This window comes from Bubalus bubalis, chromosome 15 (genome assembly GCF_019923935.1).
Source record: "Bubalus bubalis isolate 160015118507 breed Murrah chromosome 15, NDDB_SH_1, whole genome shotgun sequence".
NCBI lineage: Eukaryota > Metazoa > Chordata > Mammalia > Artiodactyla > Bovidae > Bubalus > Bubalus bubalis.
The window spans coordinates 45,063,777-45,089,171 of NC_059171.1; the positions used below are offsets into that span (position 1 = coordinate 45,063,777).

The 25,395-nt window shown below is 39.8% G+C and overlaps 1 protein-coding gene across 8 annotated transcripts in view; it reads left to right on the forward strand.

Moving 5' to 3' along the window:
* The first annotated feature begins 553 nt into the window (after positions 1-553).
* The window catches only part of STAU2 (staufen double-stranded RNA binding protein 2), a 305,674-nt gene continuing 280,832 nt past the window's right edge, over positions 554-25,395 (forward strand). Inside the window, exons 1-2 of one of the 8 annotated variants that reach the window (XM_045162802.1) lie at positions 554-689; positions 9,159-9,224. In XM_045162802.1, coding sequence (XP_045018737.1) covers positions 9,207-9,224 — 18 coding nt within the window. In that variant the 5' untranslated portion in view covers positions 554-689; positions 9,159-9,206. Of the gene's footprint in view, positions 690-1,209; positions 1,355-9,158; positions 9,225-25,395 lie in introns of those variants that run through there. The other 7 variants (XM_045162797.1, XM_045162801.1, XM_045162796.1 and 4 more) reach the window with 7 other exon arrangements.

Below are 25,395 nucleotides of genomic sequence, written 5' to 3' on the forward strand. Positions count from 1 at the left end.
GGTTATCTAGTTAGAATGCCCTTTCTTGTAACCTGTATGCTACACGGTCTTCCTAGCTGTTCAGAGAACTATCGGTTTTACGTGATGACTGAAAGAAATCACAGGTCTGGTAGACATGTCTCAGGCAGAGAATTGATACTGGGAGAGGAACCCTGAGAATAATAATGCAAATGGATAAGTTTGTGAAACACAGTAATAATTCTATTTCTAGACGTACTTTATTACGAGATTATTTATGGTGCCACTTACTAAATGGAGTGTTGGATTTCACGGGGCTTAACTGGGTTGAAGTTATCCAGACATCAGTAACCCACATCAAAACCAGGACGAATCAAGAAGTAATTCGAGTTTTCTGGCGTTCTTGCCTCAACAATCTAGAATCTAGGGCACTATTCTAGGATGATCCTCCTTTTTGGTTCGAAAGATTTATCTTTTCGTGATTTTTCTGGTCGAGGAGGCTGTCTGGCCACGCTGCGGCTCTTGGAGAGCAGGTGATTACTGATCACTAGTGTTTTCTGGGCGAGACAGTTGCGCTATCCCCCTCCCCTTCCCCCGCCCCCTCCTCCTCCCAGTCTGGAAAGGTGCAGGATCCGCTAAACCGTGCATCGCACAGCGGCGGCCGGAGCAGACGCGGGATGGTAGCGCGTCCCCAGCAGAGCAAAGGGGGGCAGCGAGAAAGCCTGGGGAAGGTACGGGCGGGGAGTCGGGGTGCAGACACGGCCGGGAAAGAGCAGAGGGTCCATTGGGCGGGGGAGGCAGTGGCCGAGTTGCAGGTGTGGACGAGGCTGCCCCAGGCCCACCCTTTGCAGCCGAGGGGGCGGGGAACCGGGCCGCGGGGGCCCGGAGACTGCGGACGGGGCGCGATCACAGGGCGCTCGCTCGCCCCCGTTTTCTAAGGACCCGGGGGACGGGGCCTTCGCCCGGGGGCCCGGCCTGCCGGCGCCAGCACCGCAGCGCCCGCGACGGCCGCCACTGCGGCGCACTGCCGGCCGCCAGGGGGCGGGAGCGGAGCCTCGAACAATGGCCGCGCTCGGCCGCGGGCCGGCGAGAGGAGGAAGGGAGGGAGGGTCGGTGCCGGGCGCGCGGCGCAGGTCCGCGGGGGTTCGGGGGCGCGCGCGCGCGCGCGCGTGCCGGGCGGGCTGGGGCGCGGGAGCGGCTGCGTCGGCGGGAGCGCGCGGCGCGGGCCCGGGAGGGCGCGGCGGGAGCGCCCGAAAGGCGGGCGGAGGCGGGAGGCGGGGGGCGGGGAACCCGAGGGGTGGAAGCCGGCGGCGGCGGCGGCGGCGGCCGAGCGGGGTCAGTTCTCTGTAGTGTTTGCCAATGTTGGAGTCGTCTGCAAAGTGTCCCCGGCGAGAAGGTAAATACCCTCATTGGGGGCGTCCGGGAGGCCCCGACTTCCGCCCCGCCGGCGGAGGAGACAGAGGGCGCTGGGGAGCTCTGCGGGTCCGCGGCGCGCGGCGAACCCCGAGAAGAGCGGCCCCTTGGCGGCCTCCCCTCCCCCGCGCCTTCCCTCCCTCCTCGGGCCCTCTCGGGGCGGGAGGGGGAGGGGAGGAGGATGGCGGGGGGCAGGGAGCCGGGGAGGAGGTGAATGAATTGGTGGGGGGGGCGAATGTGGAGGGGGTGGGACGACACAGGTGTCCAGAGGGGAGGAGCCGGGAGGGAGGCGAGGAGGCCGGCACGAATGGATTGAGGGGGGCCAGTGGGTGAGGGGGAGCAGGGACCCGGGAGGTGGGGGTCGTAGGGGGCCGGGGGGGTGGGAACTGCCTGAAGAGGGGACTGCGGGAGAGGCGACAGTGCGGGAGAGGGAGGGGGAGGGTCCCTGCGGAGGGGAAGGGAGGGGAGACGGGGGGGGGTCCATCCTTGGAGGGTCTGCCAAGAAGGGGCCCGGGGGGCGCGGGAGGATCGGTGGGGCGGGGCGGGGGCGCGCGGGGGGCGGGCGGTGGTGGCTATTTCTGTATAATGGGCAAGTGATGAAGACGTAAGGCTCTGAAACGGGGAAGGTAGGTGGGGCCGAGGGGGGCAGAATGTATCCTATGACACGCAAGTTGTGCCGTGGCTCCTAAGAACTACTACGGTGAGGGCTCGGCACAGAGGGGTGGTTGGCAGCTAGTGACCTTGCCGAGGTGAAGGGAGTTGGGCGGAGAGACAAAGATCGGTTACAGAATCCACCCGGAGAGGACGGAGCCTCCCGTCCTCGGGGGAGAGCCGGGCACTGTGTGGATTGGGTCCAGGGGGGTGTTCCGCAGAGGCGATCGGGGAAACGCTTCAGCTGGGATCCTTCTGGAGAGGGGGCGGGGATAATGGCCTTGGGATCTGAAAGTCCCTGAAAATATGTGCAGAATTTTGCACTTGCTGAGAATTTTCTTTGGAAAGGATCTTTGCTTGGCGTGACGCGTTTCCCGCACCCCCCACCACCTTCCCCCAAAGGTTTAAATCTCCTTGGGTAGTGAAGGACCATTCAATTAGCGGAACATACTAAAAGATTTTAAGTTGGGTGATTCCTGCAGAAAAGATGAGATGATCTTTTAAAGGTGTTTAACTGTTAGCTGAAAACCTTCAATTTTAATGTTTGATTTCACGATTTTAGGGAACTTTGAGCATTAATCACTTTTTCTGATGCATCCTTATGTTTTAAGGAAGCATGATGAATATTTGAAATCAAAACTGTGATGGGCACGCGGGATAATAGTAACCTTGTAGGAGAAAAGATTACAACATTGCTCCTGGAGGCTATTTCTTCTCTGTCCTTGCGTTCTCAAGATGATTCACACATACCACGGTGTACTGAGCTGCAGTAGGAAAAAAAAAAATTTGTTTAATAAAACCATCAAAATCCAGATACTCTGCATCTCGATTGTTTTGTAATTTGGCAGGTTTTTCATTTTTCAGTTTGTATTTTATTGCAAACCAGAGATAACACATACCACTTGAATTGTAAATTTGCTGCATTTTGCAGCAGGCCTACATTAAATTTGTGAAACTTAAAACAAGCTATGTGATTTCTACGGTTTTATCCTGCTATGTTTTCAACTCAAGGCACCGGTTGCCACACTGCATTCCATGGCAGTGTAGTTTGAAATTTATTCCTGAGTGATCATTAGTTGGTAGGACATGGTTCAGATTTCTTCACTCATCACTAAAATTTTCTTTAAAAATCTGTGTTTAGTATTTGTGACAATGTTGCTGTATAATCCAGGTTTGCACTGTTAACTTCAGATAGACTGCCATGTAATTTTTAAGTTACATTTTTTTTATTTGGAAATAATTTCAAGTTTACAGAAAAGTACCAATAATAAGAATAATGCAAAGAGTATTCTTGTAACCTTAACTCAGAGTCACCTTTTACCATTTTACAATTTATCATTTACTTTCTTTCTGTCACACACATAATGTTTTTTTTCCTAGACCATTTGAGGATAAGTTACATACATCATAGTTCTTTACTCTGCCATAATTCAGCATGGAAGACCATGTAAATTTCACATTTTAGCTTACTTGCCATGCCTGGAATGAAATTCTAGGAAGGAGAGGCTTGGTCTGGTTTTCAACAAAGAATAAGACTATCAAAAATATCTAAGCTGATTATCAGTTATTAGTATACAAACAGTATAGAAAGTGAGGTTGAGTGGTTTTTCTGTATTAGAATCAGGTTCTGAAAGTTATAATTGGCCAATGTGTTGGGTTTTTTTTTCCTCTGTAGTTAACCTCCTCTTTACATCTATTTCTGTGTCTTCTTTTCTTTTGTATACTTTGAGCACTGGATATTGGATCATTTATGTGTACAGATCATAATAAAAGTCTAGATATTGCAAAGTTGAATTTTGTTAATATTAGACTGACTAGTGGAGAAATACACACTATAATCAAATCATATCTAGATATATTCATGCTTTTTCTAGATACTCAAAATATTAGGTGTGTGTATAGAATTCATAATAATTATAATTTTTATTTTTGTGTCATCGATTTTGAGTAATTCCCTGAAGTTCTATATAGGATCCTTGCCATTATTGTTTTAGAGATCAGGCCTTTTGTTACAGGAATATTTTTAAGAAGTTGAGTCTTTATTTATAATTTAATATATAATGGAGGGAAGGGGACTTTGAACCAGACAAAACTGAGTTTTAATCCTAGTGATGTGACCATGGAGGAGTGACCCAACTTCTAGAAAAATGGAGATATCACCTACATTCCAAGGTGTTGAGGATTAAAGGAGGTAATATAAATATGGCAAAATATGGCACCTGATACTTAAAATTGGTGTCTGATAACTCTTTTCTTTTTTATTTGGCTGGTAGTATGTATGTCGGAGAAGGCAATGGCACCCCACTCCAGTACTCTTGCCTGGAAAATCCATGGACAGGGGAGCTTGGTAGGCTGCAGTCCATGGGGTCGCTAAGAGTCGGGAACGACTGAGCAACTTCACTTTCATTTTTCACTTTCATGCATTGGAGAAGGAAATGGCAACCCACTCCAGCATTCTTGCCTGGAGAATCCCAAGGACAGGGAAGCCTGGTGGGCTGCTGTCTCTGGGGTCGCACAGAGTCGGACACGACTGAAGCGACTTAGCAGCAGTAGCAGCAGCAGTATGTATGTGGATGTTTTCCACTGGAATGGTTCATAGAGTGAGACTTCTCTAGAATATATCATAGATTCTTTGTTGTTATTTAGTCCCTAAGTTGTGTCTGACTCTTGCAACCCCATGGACTGTAGTCTGCTAGGCTCCTCTGTCCATGGGATTCTCCAGGCAAAAACACTGACGTGGGTTGCCATGCCCTCCTCCAGGGGATCGTTCCAGCCCAGGGATCGAACCCGGGTCTCCTGCATTGGCAAGCGGATTCTTTACCACTGAGCCATCTGGGAAGCCTTCATAGTCTCTAGGGCACTGTTTTGTACCAAATTGTTCTGTTTTTCTTAGAGAAAAACAGTTATTTGTGGTACTTTTGAAAAGAAATGAAAATGAAAAACTTTTTTTAAAACACTTTTTAAGAAGCCCATGAAAATTTTAGAAGCTTTGAGTTGGTATTCAGTTTTGTAGTGGCTTGGAATCTAAGAATGGGAATAGTAAATGTTTTGCTTTTCATTGTCAGATGAGACACTGAAGTGAGGGTTGCCTGTCGGTTGTGGGATAGGTGTCAATATAAGATGTTGTATAGATATAATAATTTAATAATGCCATTTTATAAAGCAGGATTTAATTGTTGAGGATTTTATAGATTTAATTTTGCACAGCTTTCAATTACTCAGATGAGCAGACTGTGGTTCATAATACACACAGCGAGTGATAATAGCAGTACATTTCTGAGTCACGTTGGACCTTTAATTCTTCATGAGTGGCAGGTCCCCTCCAGGTAGTGGTGCCTTGTCTCCATAAACCATCCTGCCTGTTTCCACTTAGTAGCTTGGAATCTGGAGCTACCTGTCCTGATGTGCCTGACAGGGTATCACTGTAGGGCATTTTGGGGACACGTGAATAGGTTTCTCTAAAAGCACATAGTTGTAATTGGAATGAAAGGTAGCTAGAAACTTTTTGACAGATGAAGGGAAGGTGGATTTTATGAAGCTGTAGGCAGTATAAAATGCTCTGCATTGTATTGATGTGACTTGATATTTTTATCAGATTCTTTTAAATATAGGACAGTAGATGTGGCATGTCTTTAAAGAAGAAATGAAGTTTAAAGAAATGTGCTATGGTGGGCATTCCAGATTGTCCGTGGAATAGTTGAATCTTTATATTGGTATAAATCTAAGATAACTTGTTTGTGAAAAAAACTAAGTTCAGAGTTTTTATCCTGTGACTTCCCAGAGTGCTGTTACAGACTGATAGTTTCATGTTTTAATTTATACAGATCTTTATAATTGTGAAGGAAAGGCTTACAGAATTTTTAAAATTGTATCGTCAGTTTTGAGTGAATAGGTGCTTTTGCTTTTGCTTCTTCATAAAACTGCCTTTTGTATATCGGAAGATTAGAACTTCCCCTGTATTTTATTGTGCCTTTTTCTCAGGATCAGCCACCAGTGTTGCCAAACTCTAATATTGAAGAAACACATACAGGTCTATAGATAGCATTGTTAACTTGTAGAGGCATACATGAAAAACAAAATGAGATTTTTTTAACTTTGGTAAATTCTTATTAAATAATGTTAAATTCTGGGAAGTAAGGGATATTAGATCACTGAGAATGCTTTTAGTAGTTAATTCATATTTTAATGTCCAAGTGAACTTTTTTTGATTAAAAAAAGAAAATTGGTTTGGTTTGTAGTTTTACATATTGGTGGTGTATTTTATTTTATTTTATTTATTTATTTTTTTTATGCTCATATTTCATTTTTATTCCAACAAAAAGTCTTATAAAAGCCATGTAAACCTCCTATCAGGAAAATACATCAGACTCTTTTATTACCTGCATTAATGTTTATCAAAATATTTGTAATTTATTTATTTTTTTTTTTAAATTTTATTTTATTTTTAAACTTTACATAATTGTATTAGTTTTGCCAAATATCAAAATGAATCCGCCACAGGTATACATGTGTTCCCCATCCTGAACTCTCCTCCCTCCTCCCTCCCCATTCCATCCCTCTGGGTCGTCCCAGTGCACCAGCCCCAAGCATCCAGTATCGTGCATCACATGAAAAGATGCTCAACATCACTCATTATCAGAGAAATGCAAATCAAAACCACTATGAGGTACCATTTCACACCAGTCAGAATGGCTGCGATCCAAAAGTCTACAAGTCATAAATGCTGGAGAGGGTGTGGAGAAAAGGGAACCCTCTAACACTGTTGATGGGAATGCGAACTAGTACAGCCACTATGGAGAACAGTGTGGAGATTCCTTAAAAAACTGGAAATAGACCTGCCTTATGATCCAGCAATCCCACTGCTGGGCATACACACTGAGGAAACCAGAAGGGAAAGAGACACGTGTACCCCAATGTTCATCGCAGCACTGTTTATAATAGCCAGGACATGGAAGCAACCTAGATGTCCATCAGTAGATGAATGGATAAGAAAGCTATGGTGGTGTATTTTAACACCATTTCACTAATGCTGTACTTTTTAATGATTTTCTCTTGAATAAAATGTAAATGTTTAAGTTTCATAATTTACCACTTTCATATTCTAGCATTAATTATTTATTAATGTTGAACAGGGAATTGATTTTTGGGGGTTTGCCTAAATATATTAGTTAACACCTAAAGCATCATAGAATTATAGAACTTTAGAGTTGACCAGGACTGTCTTACTTATTGCTGCATAACAAATTACACCAGAAATTAAGAATTTAAAACAGCAAATATTTATCATCCTAGTTTCTGTGGGTTAGAAATCTGGGTGCAGTTTATCTGGGTGCCTGTGGCTCAAGGTCTCCTAGGAGGTTGCAGGTAAGCTGTTTCTGGGGCTGTGATCTCATCTGAAAGCTTGACTAGAGGAAGATCTGCTTCTGAGTCATTCATGAGACTCTTGGCAGGACTGAGTTCTTGCAGTGTCTTGGACCAAAAGCCTCAGTTTCTTCTGGGTTGTTGGCCCAAGGTGTCCCTCAGTTCTTTGCCACGTAGGTCTGTTTACAGGACAGCTTACAACGTGGCAGCCGGCTTCCCACAGAGCAAACAGGTGAGAGAGAACGAGAGCAGGTGACACGCAGGAGGGTAATGATGGTCTTTTTGTAACTCAGTCTTGGAAATGGTAGTTTGTTATTGCTGCTTTGCTCTATTCATTAGAGGCTGCCTACCAGAGGACTTGCATTTACTTTTCAAAAATTAAAAAAGAAAAAATAGAAGCAAGAGAAAGAACTCTTAAGATACACAAAGTAATTTACCAAGGCTCAAAAGGCAATCTCCTGAAGAGCTTGGACTAAAATGCAAATACACCGGTACTCAGGCCTTGTGCTGTTTCTACAACATGCAGTTCTCTTGAAAAATGTAAAAACTGACATAGATGCTGAGGTCACTATTAGATAATTGAAAACTTTCAAAGTCATTTTGAATTGACTCTGGTTTGTCATCTTGAAAAAAATGGTAGTCAAAAATGTATATACATATGAACACATGCATATTCATATGGTGTCTGTATATACATATCTCAAGAACCTTTGCTTCAGAGGGAAAGTTCAGTATTAAATTTTTCAGTATAAAAGTTTCTACACAAGTGATTGAATTTAACTTTTGCTGTATATAAAAGTTGTGATAATTTTTGGGGGGAACTGTAGATAATTTCGTGTCTTAACTTCTCCCATTACAAGGTCCATTTATTTTTAAGTTTGGGTTTTCCTGCCCTTCTTTGCTATCTTTCTTTTGGGTCACGGGATTTGTGGGATCTTGTTTGATCCCTGGTAGTGAAACTATCGAACTGTGCCCCCTGCAGTGGAAGCACGGAGTCTTAACCCCTGGACTGCCAGGGAAGTCCCTGATAGCTATTTTTAAGTTACGTGAAGAAGAGATTTGCCACATGAACATAATACAGCCATCACAAGGAGGTCAGACCCATAAGGAAACAAATCCAAATGTAAGAATGGGATGTGTCACAGTGGTGATTTTCTTTTTGAAAATGTTATATAAAATTTTAATATGCATGCAGTTTTTTGGTAATGATATTAAAGCCAGAAACAAGAAAAAACCAAAACTAGGTAGCCTTACCATGTGCTCTTTTCCATTCCACCTAAGAGAGTATGCATATTACATCTTCAGGCTTAATTTATCTTATAGAGGATGGGAACAGAGCTGTTTAAAACCTTACTGGAGCAAGGGAAGTATATATTCAATATTAATCTGAAACTTTTAGATTGTTTTAATAGCTTCACTTTTGCTGAAATTTTTGTAGAACTCTAGAACCAGAGGAGACTTTGTTCAGCCTAGATCTGCTCCATCCAGTATGGTAGCTAGTCGCCACGTGTGGTTAAGTTTAAATAACATTAAAGGAAGTTTAAAATTCACTTTCTTATTTGTTTTAGCCACATTTCAAGTGTTCAACAGCCACATGTGGCTACCAGCTTGGACAGTGAAGATCTAGAATATGTTTATCATCATAGAAAGTTCTACGCTGATCTAGATCTGCTCCATTATATATTTGATTTTTGGTCACGAACATGTGTTTAAAGTGCTAATCATTGTGATCACCAACTAAGTTGAACTTTTATTTCTTCATTTTCGTTTTCTAGTTTTTGGAGCCGTGAGGGATACAGCACTTTGGTCAATATTGTTTTAACATGCTTCAGATAAATCAGGTGAGTTTGTGTTAAGGCATGTCACTCTTATATGGTGCTTGGGCCATAAATCGTAGAGCATTTTAACTCAGCTTTCCTATAACCACCACCTGACCACCAGTTTATAGAGCAATTACATACTATATATTTGTCATAGGAAGGCTGCAGGGCAGGTTTTGTAAGAATTATAGCAATAGTCCTGAACGCTGGTAGATTTTGAGTGTTAACAGCAGAAGGTTCATCTGTTCTTTCTGATGTCACATCCCTCCAGGACTTGGTGTATTCAGGAGTCATGATCTAGCTTCGGTAGGTGGCAGTTCTGCAGACTGGAAGCACTTTCAGTGTCAAATCTTGTGAAGTAGTTGTAACAGTGCTTTAAAAAAAGATTGCTTTTTCTGGGGTGCTGGAGAAGGCTAAAAGGAAGTGCTCTGCTAAATAAACTATAGCATATAATGTCTTAGACTCACTGAAAGAAATAGTTTTCTTAGGTCTTGGCATTTCTCCAAGAACTTTATACATTTAATCTTACCCTTTCTGAACAAAAAAGGGTATTGTATCATAACTGTAATTTTACAAAATTACTTTATTTCACATTTGCAAATCAAGAGAGGAGTAATTAATTTCACTGCAAGAAGAAATTACATTTTTTTGTGATTTGAGGGAGTAATCCATGACCTCCCCGCTAATCCCCGCTCCATGAAGTTCACCTTGCCTAAGAAATCTCCAGTTCCTCTGCCTCACGTACCATTTCTGAGTCAATGACTTCTAAGTTTATACCTCGTTGAGACCTCTTTTCTGAGCTTCAGACTTAGGGAGCAGTTACCAACTTGATCTCTTAGCTTGGATATCTTTCTGCATCTCGGACTTAATGTGTGCCTAGGAAACAGTCTAAATGCTTCAGTGAAACTAGACTCTTTTAGGTCCTAGATTAAGCATGGTTGTTCCTGCTTTACCTCTCCCTGGCCCTCTTCTCACTCTCCCCCCACCCACCTCTTGCCCTGTGCTTGGTTCAGTTGACTCACAGGCCTGGGATGTGCTCTCATAACACCCTGCCCTTTTGTTTAATGACGCTCTGACATTTGAAATTCTGTTCAAATAGGTAATGTTGATTAACATCTGTCTTCCTTGTTACTTTGTTTACTGCTGAATCCCCAGGTCCTAGAATAGTTCTTACTGTCTGTGATATTTACGTATTTGCTGGATGAGTGGGTGAATGGTGCTAGGGTTGTCACTAAAGCAGGGAGATCTCCATTCTTGTCAACAGTAACCACAATTGTGTTGTAAGTTTTGGTATTGTATGATGCTGCTTCACGCAGATGCCATTAATGTAAATCTCTCCTTTATGCAAAGTTGATCTTTGATTTTTTCCTTGAATTAGGCAGTTTTCTTGTGTAGCAAATACTGCTTTCCTCAAAGATGTTACTCACACAGGCTAAAGGGAAGGTACTGTGCTTAGTGCTTCCTGTGCCTTCCGGGTTCCGTCAAGTCCCACTGGCTGCGCTGATGGCGCTTGATGGGATGTGACCTACAAACTGCGCTGTAGGTGTGAGGTCCCCCAAGTGACTGTATGGATACTTGCTGTTAATTATATGGGTACAGTAATTCTACCATAGATAGACAGAAATTATCATTTGTTTTATGTCAGACCACGTCATTGAAAATTATGGTTTATGGAACAGTCCTAATGAGGATTTACTAACCCTCAGTGCTGCTGGTCATGTTGAACCAGGCCTTGCAGACAAAAACTAGGCAACATTCTGCATGGCCACAGCAGTTCCCTGCACCTTGGCTAGAAATTGTCCACAGTGCCAGGAGATAGACATGCTTTGCTTGTAGCAAAGAAGTATTTCTCAGCTCGCTTCAGGACCCTCTCTTGTTATTGATTAAGTTTTATCCTCCCAAACTGTTCAAGTCTGAGAGAAAAAACTAACCTAATTTGAAATAGTAGAAGTTATAGAGAACACTTCCTCTTTGGCCAAACCTAAAGTCACATTGAATTTTTAAACTTACAAGTGATTTTAATGTTTTGTTATTTTCATGGTGATTGCTTTCGTATTAGAGAGTTCTCAAGATAAATGTGAAAAGACATGAAAAGGCGATTGAAGCTGGCATCTTGCAGCAGTTGAGATTTTTCACTTTGTGATTTTCAGTATTTAGGATTAGTAGATAAATTTTTATTCGGAAGGTGTTTTGTTTCTTAAAATGCCTGATTAGTACTAGCAAATTATTCCATATGTGTTCCTAGAACTAATTAAAAACTAGAGTATTGAATACCGAGTTACTTGGTATCCTCTTTGATATTATATTGTCTCTAGCTGACATTATTACTAAGAAACATAGGAATGTACCATGTTCTGCTGCCATAATGATACTTCTGCCTTTAAATTCTTCTTCACATTTTTACTTTCACCTTTTAAAAGTGTGTGTTCTTATGCACGTACAACTCATGCAGAAAAAATAGGTGGTATAGACATGTAAAAAGGAAAAAAAAAATCACCAGTAATTCCATTATTTTACAGAAGTAATCACTGCTAACATTTGGGGATGTATACTTCTAATTTTTTTTCTATGCAGGTATGTTTTTATGTAAATATGTATTATTTAAAAAACCTGGGATTATGTAATACATAATACTCAAGTGATTTAATCCATAGTTTGAAAGTACTAAAATTTATTTAATCAAATCCTTATTGTTGGACAGATTTTGTATTGTAGTTAATGCCACCATGAGTATTTTTTTATATACACCTGTGTTCCTTTGTCCATTATTTTCTTGCAATTAATTATTAGAAATGGAAATACTATTCAAAGAAATATGCAGATTTTAAAGATATTTGATGCATAAATACCAAAAATACAAGATTATATCTATTAGTTTATCAGAATGCCTGTTTCCTTATTTCTGTGACAAATTTTCTGTCTCTGTCAATCTGTCTGACAAAAAGTGATATTTTAATTTGAATTTCTATGATTTGCTTATATTCTTCTGTATTTTGGCTTTTGTGAATTGCTTATATGTTTTCACTGGTATCTTTATCTTTTTATTTGTAAAAATTCTTTGGATTATATCCCCTTCAGAATTTTCTAAGTTAGTCATTAGTTTTTGTTTTTTTTTTCATTCATTCAACAAATAACTGATGGTAACCTGTGTTTCCAGCATACTGTACTAAGCGTTTGGATCTTTCTTCCTGATGTTTAATTACTAGCCCTTAGGGCTTCCTAGTGGCTCAGATGGTAAAGAATCTGCCTGCAATGCAGGAGACCCAGGTTTGATCTGTGGGTTGGGAAGATCCCCTAGAGAAGGACATGGCAACACACTCCAGTTTTCTTGCCTGGAGAATTCCATGAACGGAGGAGCCTGGTCAGCTATAGTCCATGGGGTTGGGAAGAGTCGGACACGACTAAGTGACTAACACTTTTACTTTGAGGGAAAGGAAACCATTTCAACATTAAGCTGCAGCAAATATAAATTGAGAAGCCACATGTGCTGTGAAATGATACTTGAAAATTAGTGAGTGAAATAGAGCAAATGTTTTCGGATTAGTTGGTGAGGCACACTTGACTGGGCAGTGTGTCTCAGGGGTTGGGAAGTCTGTGTTAGGCAGCTGTAGCATTGGGAGAGCCCAGCAGCAGGGATTTAATAGAAGTCTAAAGTGGTGATTCCTTCTAAAGAGGTTTGGTAGTTACTGTTGGGAACATGGAAGCTAAGGGGAAGCTTTAAGGCCTGATTAAAGTGAAGTAGGAGAATAGGGAGGACAAAATAGAGTTTCAGTGCCAGAAAAGTTGAGAATCCTATAGAATGAAAGGGAGCCAGGTATTATATAGAAAGAATAAAGTTGTATCAAGGTATACTGTAAAGTGTAAAGCCAGGGTTTGGTCATTAAGAAACAAAAGGTCTAAAGTTTAAGGGATAATGATAGTATCCCACAGGTCTGTTGTGAGGAATAATTGGGACAACAAAGGCCAGATGCTTAGCATTGGTCCTAGCACTCTTGTTACTTCTGTTAAAATTACTATGACTGGTATTGTTGCTATTGTTGCTCTGGAGATTGTTGGGAAAGGAGGGCAGATGTTTAAGTTGGTCATTAGAGTAAGTAATTGTTTGGGGGAGTGAAGCACTTGAATGTTTCTCAAGGCAGGTCAGCTGCAAGTGCTCTCTTCTTTCTTACCATATGCCCCAGAACTGTCCTTTTCACTTAAAAGCTGCTGGTACTTACTCTTATTTTTCTTCAAAGTCTGTCTTTGGAGTAGGGTCCACAATCTGCCCATCCCTTTTTAAAGTCATAGGATGCAGTTTACAGTTAGGGCATTAAAAAAAGTAGTAATCACAGGGAGGATAAAATGTTTAAGAAAGATGTTGGCTTTCTGCCATGCTGGCATAACAGGATTTGTCCTCTGGATAGCCAGCTTCCAAGATAGCCCCCAGTGATCTCTGCCACCCTTGTGTTAATGCTCTGCCAGGTCTGGCCAGTAGAATATGGTAGAAGTGACGGGTCGTTTCCAGGGATGGGTTATAAAAGACCTTGTGGAAGACTTCCCAGGCAGCCCAGAGGACTGTGCTTCCACAGAGGGGGCACAAGGTCAGTTCCTGGTGAGAAACTAAGATCCTGCATGCTGCGGAGTGTGGCCCCCAAAAGAAAAAAAGCTTCTCTTCTCTTTCACTCTGTGTCACCCTGCGTTGCTCACTCTGAGAGTAGTTAGCTGCCGTGTTGTGAATAGCTCACTGGAGAGGCCCACGTGGTGAGAAATTGAGGTCTCCTGCCAACAGCTAACAAGGAACGGAGGCCTTTAGCTTACATTGTGTGATTGAGCCTTCTTGGAAGCAGGTCTTCTTGCCCTTGTGAAGCTTTCACCCCAGAGACTGCTGGCCCACCAACATCTTGACTGCAGCACCATGAGAGATTCTGAGCCAGAACCACTAAGCCAAGCTGGTCCTTGATTGCTGAACCTTAGAAAGTAGATTTAAAAAATGCTTATTTTTTAAGCCACTGAGTTGAGGGTAATTTGTTATGCAGCAATAATTTACTCTTTCTGCTTAAAAAACTTGAGAGCATATGTGTGTGTGTGTGTGTGTGTGCGTGTGTGTGTGTGTATATGTGTGTGAACAATGGTTTTTAGACATTGGATGACAGGTAGCAACAGACTGTGATCCCTGAGAGAATAGAAACAAATGGAAGTAAGCCCTTCTATTGCAGTAGTTTATAACAGAGCCAGAGGTTGTTCGCATGCTGCAGTAGAAGGAGGAGGAATCAAAGCAGAACCAAGTTTTGTTGGGATTAGGAAACAAAGATAAGAGTTTGGGAAGGCCAAGGTGGTTAGAATTGTAGGTCGGAGTACCAGAGAGAAGGGAGCTGTGGGGAGAAGTGGCAAATATATAATCAAGAGTGCACTCAAGCATATATGCATTCTAAAGTGCTTCAGAGGGTTCTTCTTGAGTCTTTGGCTCAGTTCTGATCTGTAGATGCATGACAGGACCATATCAAAGTCAGGGAAAGAAGTACTGGAGAGTAGTAAGAAAAGAATTTCTGGAGCTCACACGGGGCTGGGAATAGTTTGAGTTTCCACTGTCTAGTTTATAAAGACCTTGTAATACATAGGGTATTGGAAAGTCTTCAGAAGACTCCAGGTGATCCCAAAGTAATTTAACTGTGCACCACAACAAAGTCCAAAACTATATAGAGGAATGCCACATAATCCAGAACCTAACATTTAAAATTCAGTGTTTGTCATCCAAAATTAAAATGCTGCCTCACCTTGAATAAGGGATAAAACATCTAGACAGAAGATCAGTAAGGACACAGAGGACTTGAACAGCACTATAAACTAATTAGACCTAATGGACATATACAAAGCATTCAGCAACATCAGAATACAAATTCTTACCAAGTGCACATAAAGCATTCTCCAGGAATAGGCCATGTGTTAGGTCACAAAACAAACCTCAGTATGTTTTGAAAGATTGAAACCGTACAGAGTATCTTCTGTGGTCACAGTGGAATAAGGCTAGAAATCAATGACAGAATACAAAAAAAATCACAAATATGTAGAAATTAACCAACATACTCTTATTAAACAGCCAGTAGATCAAAGGAGAAATCATAGGGTAAAAAAGCAAGTAATTAAAGACAAATGAAGGCTGTATTTTGTCACCTGGCTCATTTATCTTATATGCAGAGTGCATCATGTGAAATGCCAGGCTGGATGAAACACAAGCTAGTATCAAGATTGCCGGGAAATATAATCAGTAGCCTCAGATATGCAGATAACACCACCCTAATGGCAGAAAGCAAAAAGCCACTGAAGAGCCTCTTGATGAAGGTGAAAGAGGAGAGTGAAAAAGCTGGCTTCAGAAGCATTCAAAACACTAGGATCATGATGTCCAGTCCCATCACTTCATGGCAAACAGATGGGGAAAATGGAAACAGTGATAGACTTTATTTTATTGGGCTCCAAAATCACTGTGGACAGTGACTGCAGCCATGAAATTAAAAGACACTTGTTCCCTGGAAGAAAAGCTATGACAAATCTATACAGTGTATTAAAAATCAGTGAAATCACTTTTCTGACAAAGGTCCATGTAGTCAAAGCTATAGTTTTTCCAGTAGTCATGTATGGATGTAAGAGTTTGACCATGAAGAAGGTTGAGGTGCTGAAGAATTGATGCTTTTGGACTGTGGTACTGGACAAGACTCTTGAGAGTCCCTTGGACAACAAGGAGATCAAATGAATCAGTCCGGAAGGAAATCAACTCTGAATATTCATTGGAAAGACTGATGCTGAAGCTCCAATACTTTGACCGCCTGATGTGAAGAGCCAATGCATTGGAAAAGACCTTGATGCTGGGAAAGATTGAGGGCAGAAGGAGAAGAGAGTGACAGAGGATGAGATGGTTGGATGGCATCACTGTTTCAATGGACGTGAGTTTGAGCAAACTCCAGGAGACAGTGACGGACAGGGAAGTCTGGTGTCATGCAGTCCATGGGGTTGCAAAGAGTTGGATATGACTGAACGCCTGAACAACAAAGACAAATGAAAATAAAAATACAGTATACTATAATTTACGGGATTCAGTAAAAGCAGTGCTCAGTGGGAAATTTACAGCAGTAAACACCTACATTTAAAAAGTACAATCTCAAACAAATAACCTAACTTTTCACTTTAAGAAAACCAGAAAAAGAGTAAATTAACCAAAGCTAGCTGAAGAAAGAAAATAATAAAGATTAAAGTGGAGATAAAATAGAGAATGGAAAGAAGTATAGAGAATCACTAAAACTAAAAGTTGGTTCTTTGCAAAGATAACTGACAAGCTGGACTGACAAAAAGAGCAAAGATGCATATAACTAAAATGAGAAGTGAAAGTGGGGACATTACCATGACCTTAAAGAGGTAAAATAATTATTAGAGAGTACTATGGCTCATAGTCGGAGAAGGCAATGGCACCCCACTCTTGTACTCTTGCCTGGAAAATCCCATGGATGGAGGAGCCTGGTAGGCTGCAGTCCATGGGGTCGCGAAGAGTCGGACATGACTGAGCGACTTCTTTCACTTTTCTCTTTCCTGCATTGGAGAAGGAAATGGCAACCCACTCCAGTGTTCTTGCCTGGAGAATCCCAGGGACGGGAGCCTGGTAGGAGGCCGTCTATGGGGTCGCACAGAGTCGGACACGACTGAAGCGACTTAGCAACGGCAACAGCAACAATGGCTCATGGTACAGTTGCATGCCAGCATGTTGGATAACCTACATGAAATGGACAGATTTCTAGAAACACAGATTACCAAAACAGACTAAGAAGAAATAGAAAATTTCAACCGACCTATTAGAAGTAAACAGATTGAATCAGTTTTTTTTTTAAATCCCTCCCAAAGAAAAGTCCAGAACCAGATGTCTTCACTTATGAATTCTACCAAACATCTAAAGAAGAATTAACACCAATCCTTCTCAGACTTTTCCAAAACATAGGAGAGAAGGGAATACTTCCTAATTCATTCTATAAAACCAGTATTACTCTGATATCAAAGCCAAAGCAAAGGCACCATGAGGAAGAAAAAACTGAAAATCAGTATTCCTTATGAATATAGGTGTAAAAGTCCTCAACAAAATGCTAACAAACTAAATCCAACAATATATTTAAAGGATTGTATACCACAGCCAAGTAGAATTTACTCCAGGAATGCAAGAGTGGTTCAACATAGGAAAATCAATCAGTATAATCCACTACATTAATAGACAATGGAAACCCACACCACACACAGATGATCACCTCCTGTGTGATACAGAAAGCACTTGGTAAAATTCAGCACCTGTTCATAATAGAAACACTCAAAAACTAGGAATAGAGAGGCACTTCTTCAACCTGATAAAGGGCATTTATGGAAAACTCACTGGTAGCATCCAATTTAATGGTGAAAGACTAAAAAGTTCTCCTTATATTCAGGAACAAGGCAAGGATGCCTGTTCTTACCACTGCTTCAGCATTGTACTGGAAGTTATTGCCAGGGTAATTAGACAAGAAAAAGAAATAAAAGACATTCAAATCTGGAAGGAAGAAGTAAAACCATTTCTATTTGCAGATGACATGTGCCATGTATATAGAAAATCCCAAAGAATCTATGAGTACAAAGAAAAAAAACAGCTAACAAATTCAGAAAAGCTGCAGTACAAGATGATACAAAATACAGTTCTCTTTTTCTATACCAGCAGTGTAGAATCCAAAAAGGAAATTCAGAAAACAGTTCCATTTATAACATCATCCAGAAGCATACAGAAATTGGAAGACCTGTACTCTGAAAACTATATAACAGTGTTGAAAGAAATTAAAGAAGACTCAAGTAAATGGAAAGATATTTTTTGTTTATGGATTAGAAGACTTAGTATTGTTAAGATGGCAGTACTATGCAAAATTGTCTACCTATTCAGTATAAAGTCTGTCAAAATTCCAGTGACCTTTTTTGCAGAACTTGAAAAACTGATCTTCAACTGCTTATAGAATTGCAGTGGGCCCAAATAGCCAAAGCAATCTTGAAAGAGGACAGAGTTGGACGGCTCCTACATACTCCATTTCAAAACATATTTTAAGTCTACAGTAATCAAAACAGTGTGGTTCTGCGTAAGGAAGGAGGACCAATGGAATAGAATTGAGAGGCTAGAAATAAGCTATTACGTATATGACCCACTGATTTTTGATAAGATTGCCCCAAACCACACAGCGCAGGAACGAATAATATCATCAATAAATAAGAGTTCTAAGACAACTGGATATCTGTATGCAAAAGAATAAACATGGACCCCTATCTCACACCGCATACAAAAATTAACTCAAAATGGGTCATTGACATAAGAACTATAATTCTTGTAACTCAACAATAAAAAGAAACCCAACTGAAATGGGTAAAGGACTTGAATAAATAGTTCTCCAAAGAAAATATACAAATGACCAACATGAATGTGAACAAAAATACTCAGCCTTGTTAGTAATTAGGGAAATGCAAGTGAAAACCACCATGTGTATCCTTTCTTGCTCTCTAGGATGGCTGGAATCAGAGAGACCGACAATAACAAGTGTTGGTGGTGTAGTGGAGGAAGCAGAACACTTGTACTATACTGGTGGGAATGTAAAGTGTTTTATTTTCTGTAGAAAACAGTTTGGGATTTCTTTAGAGTGTTTAACATAATATTACCATGCAATTCCACTCCTAGATATATACCCCAGATAATTGAAAACAGTTATTCAAATACATGCACACACATGTTCATATTAACACTATTTATAATAACCAGATGGTATAAGCAGCCCAAATGGATGGATGAATGGGTAAACAAATTGTGGTACATACACACCATAGAATATTATTTATCTGTAAGAAAAGATGACATACTGATACATGGTATAATGTGATGCTCCTCAAAACCCTTTTACTAAGTGAAAGAAGTCAAACACTAGAGTCACATATTATCTGATTCCATTTACATGAAATAGCTAGAATAAATAAATCTATAGAGACAGAGTGCAGATTGCTGGTTGCCAGGTCCTGGGGGGTAAGGAAAAAAGAGGAATAACGGGCTAGTGGGTATGGAGTTTATTTTGGTGTGATAAAAACATTTTGAAACTAGGTAGAGGTGGTGGTTGCACGACATTGTGGCTGTACTAACGCCCCTGACGTCTTCACTTTGAAATGGCTAATTTGATGTTATGTCAGTTTCATTTCTATTAAAAAATTAACATGCTTGCAAAGAAGCATGAGAATATAACCCATAACTAGGGTAAAAAAATTAATCTCTAGAAAGAGACCCAGAAATGACAAAGATGATTGATTCGGCAGACAAAACTGTAAGAAGAGTTGCTATTAATAATGCTGTCAATGTTCAGGAAGGTAGAGGAAAATAGGAAAATGATGAGAATATAAATAAAAGGTATGAGAGTAGACTTAAATGGGAATTCTAGCAATGAAGAATGCAATATCTGAAGTAAAAAATACTTGACGGAATTAATAGCAGACACTGTAGAAGAAAAGGTAAGTGAGCTGGAATATGTAGGGAATAGCAACTAACCAAAATGAAGCAAAGAGTGAAAAGACAGGAAAAAAATGAACAGAGCATCTGTGAGCTGTTGGATAACATCATAAGTCTAAGATAAATTAATTAGATGTTCAGGAGAAGGGAGGGGGAACAGGAAAACATTAGACCAAATAATGACTTTTCCCCTGGAGAAGGAAATGGCAGCCCACTCCAGTATTCTTGCCTGGAAAATCCCATGGACTGAGGAGCCTGGTAGGCTACAGTCCATGGGGTTGCAAAGAGTCGGATACAACTGAGCGACTTCACTTTCACTTTTCAATGACTTTTCCATTAAATATTATGGAAAAACCCAAACCAACTTATTGGCCAATCCAGTATAAACTTCATAACTGTGTAAAGCTCAGTGAATCTAATTTGAGAGAAACAATATTCAAATGACTGAAAATCAGTGATAGTAAAGGGAAATCTTCAAATCAGTCAGGGGGAAAAAAGACATTATATATAGAGAAATAGAGATAAGGATGACAGTTTTTGTTGGAATGTACAAGCCAGAAAAGAGTCAAATGACATTTTAAACATACCATAAAATACTTGTCAACTTTAGATTCTGTTCCCTCTGAGAATGTTTTCTGAGAAGAAGTGACTTGTCATACAAAAGAACTTACTACAAAACAGACTCACAGACATAGAAAACAAATTTATGGTTACCAAAGGGAAAGGTAGGGGAGGGATGAATTAGGAGTTTGGAATTAACAGATACACGCTGCTGCTGCTAAGTCGCTTCAGTTGTGTCTGACTCTGTGTGACCCCATAGACGGCAGCCCACCAGGCTCCCCTGTCCCTGGGATTCTCCAGGCAAGAGTACTGGAGTGGGTTGCCATTTCCTTCTCCAGTACATAAAAGTGAAAAGTGAAAGTGAAGTCGCTCAGTCGTGTCCGACTCTTAGCGACCCCATGGACTGCAGCCTACCAGGCTCCTCCCTCCATGGGATTTTCCAGGCAAGAGTACTGGAAAAAAAAAAAAAAGTACTGGAGTGGGGTGCCATTGCCCTCTCCACGCTACTATGCTTAAAATAGATAAATAACAAGGACTACTATATAACACAGGGAACTGTATTCTATATCTTGTAATAACCTATAGTTGAAAAAGAACCTGATGAATATATGTGTATATTTTTTATATATAACTAAATCACTGTTGTATGCCCGAAATTAACAGAACATTGTAAATCAACTATACTTCAATAACAATATATTCCAGAGGAAATGAAAAAGAAGTGACTCTTTTGTTTAAAATTTTTTAATTATTATAAAATATTCAGTATATAACACAGAACTTAACATTTTAACTATTTTTAAGTCTTATTGTTATAGAGTTGTTAGGTTGTATCTGACTCTTTTGTGACCTCATGGACTGTAGCTCACCAGACTCCTCTGTCCATGGGATTTCCCTGGCAAGAATATTAGAGTGGGTTACCATTCCCTTCTCCAGGGGACTTTCTCAACCTAGAAATTGAACCTACATCTCCTACATTGGCAGGTGGATTCTTTACCACTGAGCTACCAGGGAAGCCCATTTTTAAGTGTATAGTGACATTAAGTACATGAACAGTGTTATGCAGCCATCACCATTATCATCTGCAGAAATTTTGATACTCCCAAACTGAAACTCTATACCCATTAAAGCACTAATTCCCCTTTTTTCAATCCATCAGCCCCTGTCAACCACCATTGGCTAATACTCTGTTCTATGTGTATATCACATTTTGTTCATCCATTCATCTGTCAATATATATTTGGGGTGTTTCCACCTTTTGGCTATTGTGAGTAATACTGCAGTGAGCTTGGGGGTGCAAGTGTATGTTCAGATGCCCGCTTTCTGTTATTCTGGGTATATATCCAGAAGTGAAATTGCTCGATCCTATGGTAGTTCTCTGTTTAATGACTGTTTCCCATAGTGGCTGCACCATTTCACATTCCCACTAATAATAAACAAGAGCTCCAAGTGCCCCACATCCTCACCAGTGCTTATTTCTCTCCTTTCTACCTCCCTTCCTTTTTCCCTCCCGCCCTCTCCTCCTTGCTAATGGCCATCGTACTAGATATGAAATGGCATCTTAGAGTTTTTATTTGCATCTTTGATATTAGTGATGTCTAATGTCTCTTTATTTGCCTGTTGGCTTTTTGTATGTCATTGTTGGTGAAATGTCTATGCAAATACCTTACCACTATAGGAAAAATTTAAAAGAATGTCCTTCAGGCAGCAGGAAAGTGCAAAAGATGAACAAAGAAAAAAGCAGAAATGGTCATTACTTGGGTAAATGTATAATCTTTTTTTATTAATCTTTTTGAAAGGTAATTTATTATTCAGAGCAAAAATATTAAACTATTGTGAGGCTTATAGCATACAAAAAAGTACAGTGCATAGTGACAGCTTGAAGGTTGAGGGAGAAATGGAAGATATTATTAAAGATTTTAATGCCCTTCATTAGGTGGTACAATATAAAGGTAGATAAGATATATGTCATAAACTCTAGCAGTTAGTAAAATAGCAAAACAAAAACTTAGAGCTGATAAGTCAAAGCAGTAGATAGAATTGACTATATAAAATAATTAAGTCAACAGAAACCATGAAAAGATGAAGGGACCAAAGACCAGATGGGAAAAATATAATATGATAGGTTCACACCTAATGATATTATATAATCCCATTAAATGTAAATAGTGTTTGCTTCAGCAACACATGTAAAATTGGAATGATGCAGAGATGTACAAAAATGATACATAAATTTGTGTGGTGTTTCATACTTTTAAAAAAGTAAGTAGTGTTAAAAAACATCCTGATTTGCAGGCTGAAATTGAATTAAAAAGCAAGATCTGACCATATACTTGCCTGTAAGAAATAGTAACTGTAAACACAAATAGATTAAAAGAATGGAAAAAGACATAACAGACTGACTTAGTTGAAAGAAACTTGGACTGGTTTTATTAGTATTACAGTAGGTTTCAGAGCAAGGAATATTTCCTACCTGGGTTAAAGAAGATCACTTCGTAACAATAAAGGGATCAGTTAATTAAGAGGACTATTAGTGCTAAATGTTTTCTTGTTGTTGTTGCTGTTTAGTTGCTAAGTTATGTCTCACTCTTTTGCAACCCCGTGGACTGTAGCCCATGAGGCTTCTGTGTCCACAGGATTTCCCAGGAAAGAGTACTGGAGTGGGTAGCCATTTCCTTCTCCAGAGAATCTTCCTGCCGCAGGGTTTGAATCCAGGTCTCTGGCATTGGCAGGCAGATTCTTTGTCACTGAGCCACTGGCAGCTAGTAATAGAATTTCAAAAGAAACGAAGCAAAAACTAGTAGAAATTCAAGGAAACACTCACAATTATGGTCAGAGATTTCAGTGATCCCTCTCAATAATTGATGTAACAAATTGACAGATAAAAAAGTTTCAAAGATGTAGTTGACTTGAATAACAATGTCAACTAACTTGACGTGGCTGCGTTTACAAACCACTTTATACAAGAAAGTCAGGATACCCATTTGTTCACAAGTTCATACAGAACATTTACCAAGATAGACTGTATTTTGGGCTATAAAACAAATCTCAGTAATTCAGAAGGAATCAACTCCTAAAATGAACCTTCTCAGATAACAGTGCAGTTGAATTAGAAATTATTAATAGAAATGTCCTTGGAAAATCTACAATATTTGAAAATTAAATAGCATCTTATAAGTAATTCATGATTAAAAGAAGAAACAAAAAGGGAAATTATAAAGTATTTTAAATTAAGAACAGAAACACAATGTATTAGATGTTGTTAAAACAGTACTTAGTGGGAAATCTATAGTTTTAAATATTTATATTAGAAAAGAATAAAGATCTCAAATAAATGACCTTAGTTTCCACCTTAATGATGTAGAAAAAGGATAAATTAATTCTAGAGGAAGCAGAAGAGATAATCTGAATAGCTATATATGTATTAAAGATACTAAAGTTGTAGTTAAAAAAAGAAACTTCCCACAAAGAAAACTGTAGGTCCAGTTCACCTACTGGACCAATTGGTGAATTTACTAAATACTGTAGGAAGAGATAATATTAGTTCTACACCAACTTTTCAAAAATATTTGAAGTGGAAGGAGTGATTTCTAAAGACTTCAGTGTCAGCATTACTGAGATGCAGAACCAGGCAATAGGTTCTGGAATAGGAATAAAAGAAAGTCCTAAGAAACAGATGTGACCTGATTTTCTATGTAGAAAATCTGATGGACTCCTACTAGACCTAATGAATAAGTATAGTACGATTGAAGAATACAAGATAAATGTGCAAAAATTGATTGTGTTTCTATACACTAGCAAGGCTTCCCAGGTGGCACAGTGGTAAGGAATCCACCTGCCATTGCAAGAGACACAAGAGATGCAGATTTGATCCCTGGGTCGGGAAGATCCCTTGGAGTAGAAAATGGCAACTCACTCCAGTATTACTTGAAAAATTACATTGACTGGGTAGCCTGATGGGCTGTAGTCCATGGGTTTGCAAAAGAGTCTGACATGATTGAGCGTGTGCAGCAAGGAACAATCTTTAAAACAATACTATTTAAAAATAGTATAAAAAATATGAAATATTTATGGATAAATCTCCCAAAGTATGTTAAAGAATACTGAAAGCTATAAAATACTGCTGAAATGAAAGGATACCTAAATAATTGAGATCCATTTGATCCTCATTATTCATGGATTCTGTATTTGTAAATTGGTCTATTTGTTAAAATTTATATGTAATCCCTAAATAATCCTTGCAGTGCTTTTGTGATCATTTACTGACAAGTGCGGAGTGGTGAAAAATTGAGTTGCCCTGTGTGCACAGTCTGAACTGGGGTTGAACAAGATGACAGTCTGCTCTCGTTTCAGTTCTCCTGCCATAAGCAAGTGTCCTTTTCTTGGTTTATTTAGTGCCACATTTTATTTTTGTGTCTTTTGGTTGGTGATTTAACTATTAAAATGGCTCCCAAGCATAGTGCTGAAGTGCTTTGTAGTGTCTTTAAGCACAGGAAGGCTGTGATATGTCTTATGGAGAAGATGTATCTGTTTAGCTAAGCTTCATTCAGAAGTTATTGTTGGCTCTGAGTTCAGTATTAGTGAGTTCAACAGTATATACTAAGTAAGGGATCTTTAGCTAGATAAAACACACATAAAACAAGGTTATTTATTAATTGACTTTAAAAAAATGTTATGCCCAGATGTTTACAGGAACCTAACCTTTTATTTCCCCAGAAGCAATAACTCAGTATTTAATAATTCACTGTTTTGCAGGAATGTTAAAAAACATAGCTATCACTGAGGTGTCATCATCTCAATAATGAAAATTGAGATTTTCATGTCATGTACATGGATGATATGTCATGTACATGGATCGGAAGCCTCAGCTTTGTTAAAATGTTGATTTTCACCAAATTATAGATCCAGGGGAATTGTCTATGTTGACAATTTTTTAGTGTCATTCCTGGCGTGTTCTGCTCTATAGAAGTTTTACATTTTTGTGTTGTTAAATCTATCAGTTTATCCCATCATGATTTTTAGGTTTCTTTCTAGAAGTTTTCTATGTTGCAGGATTTTGACATACATTTAGCCAAGTTTTCTTGTGCTTTTGTCATATTTTTATATTCTTCACTTTAATAC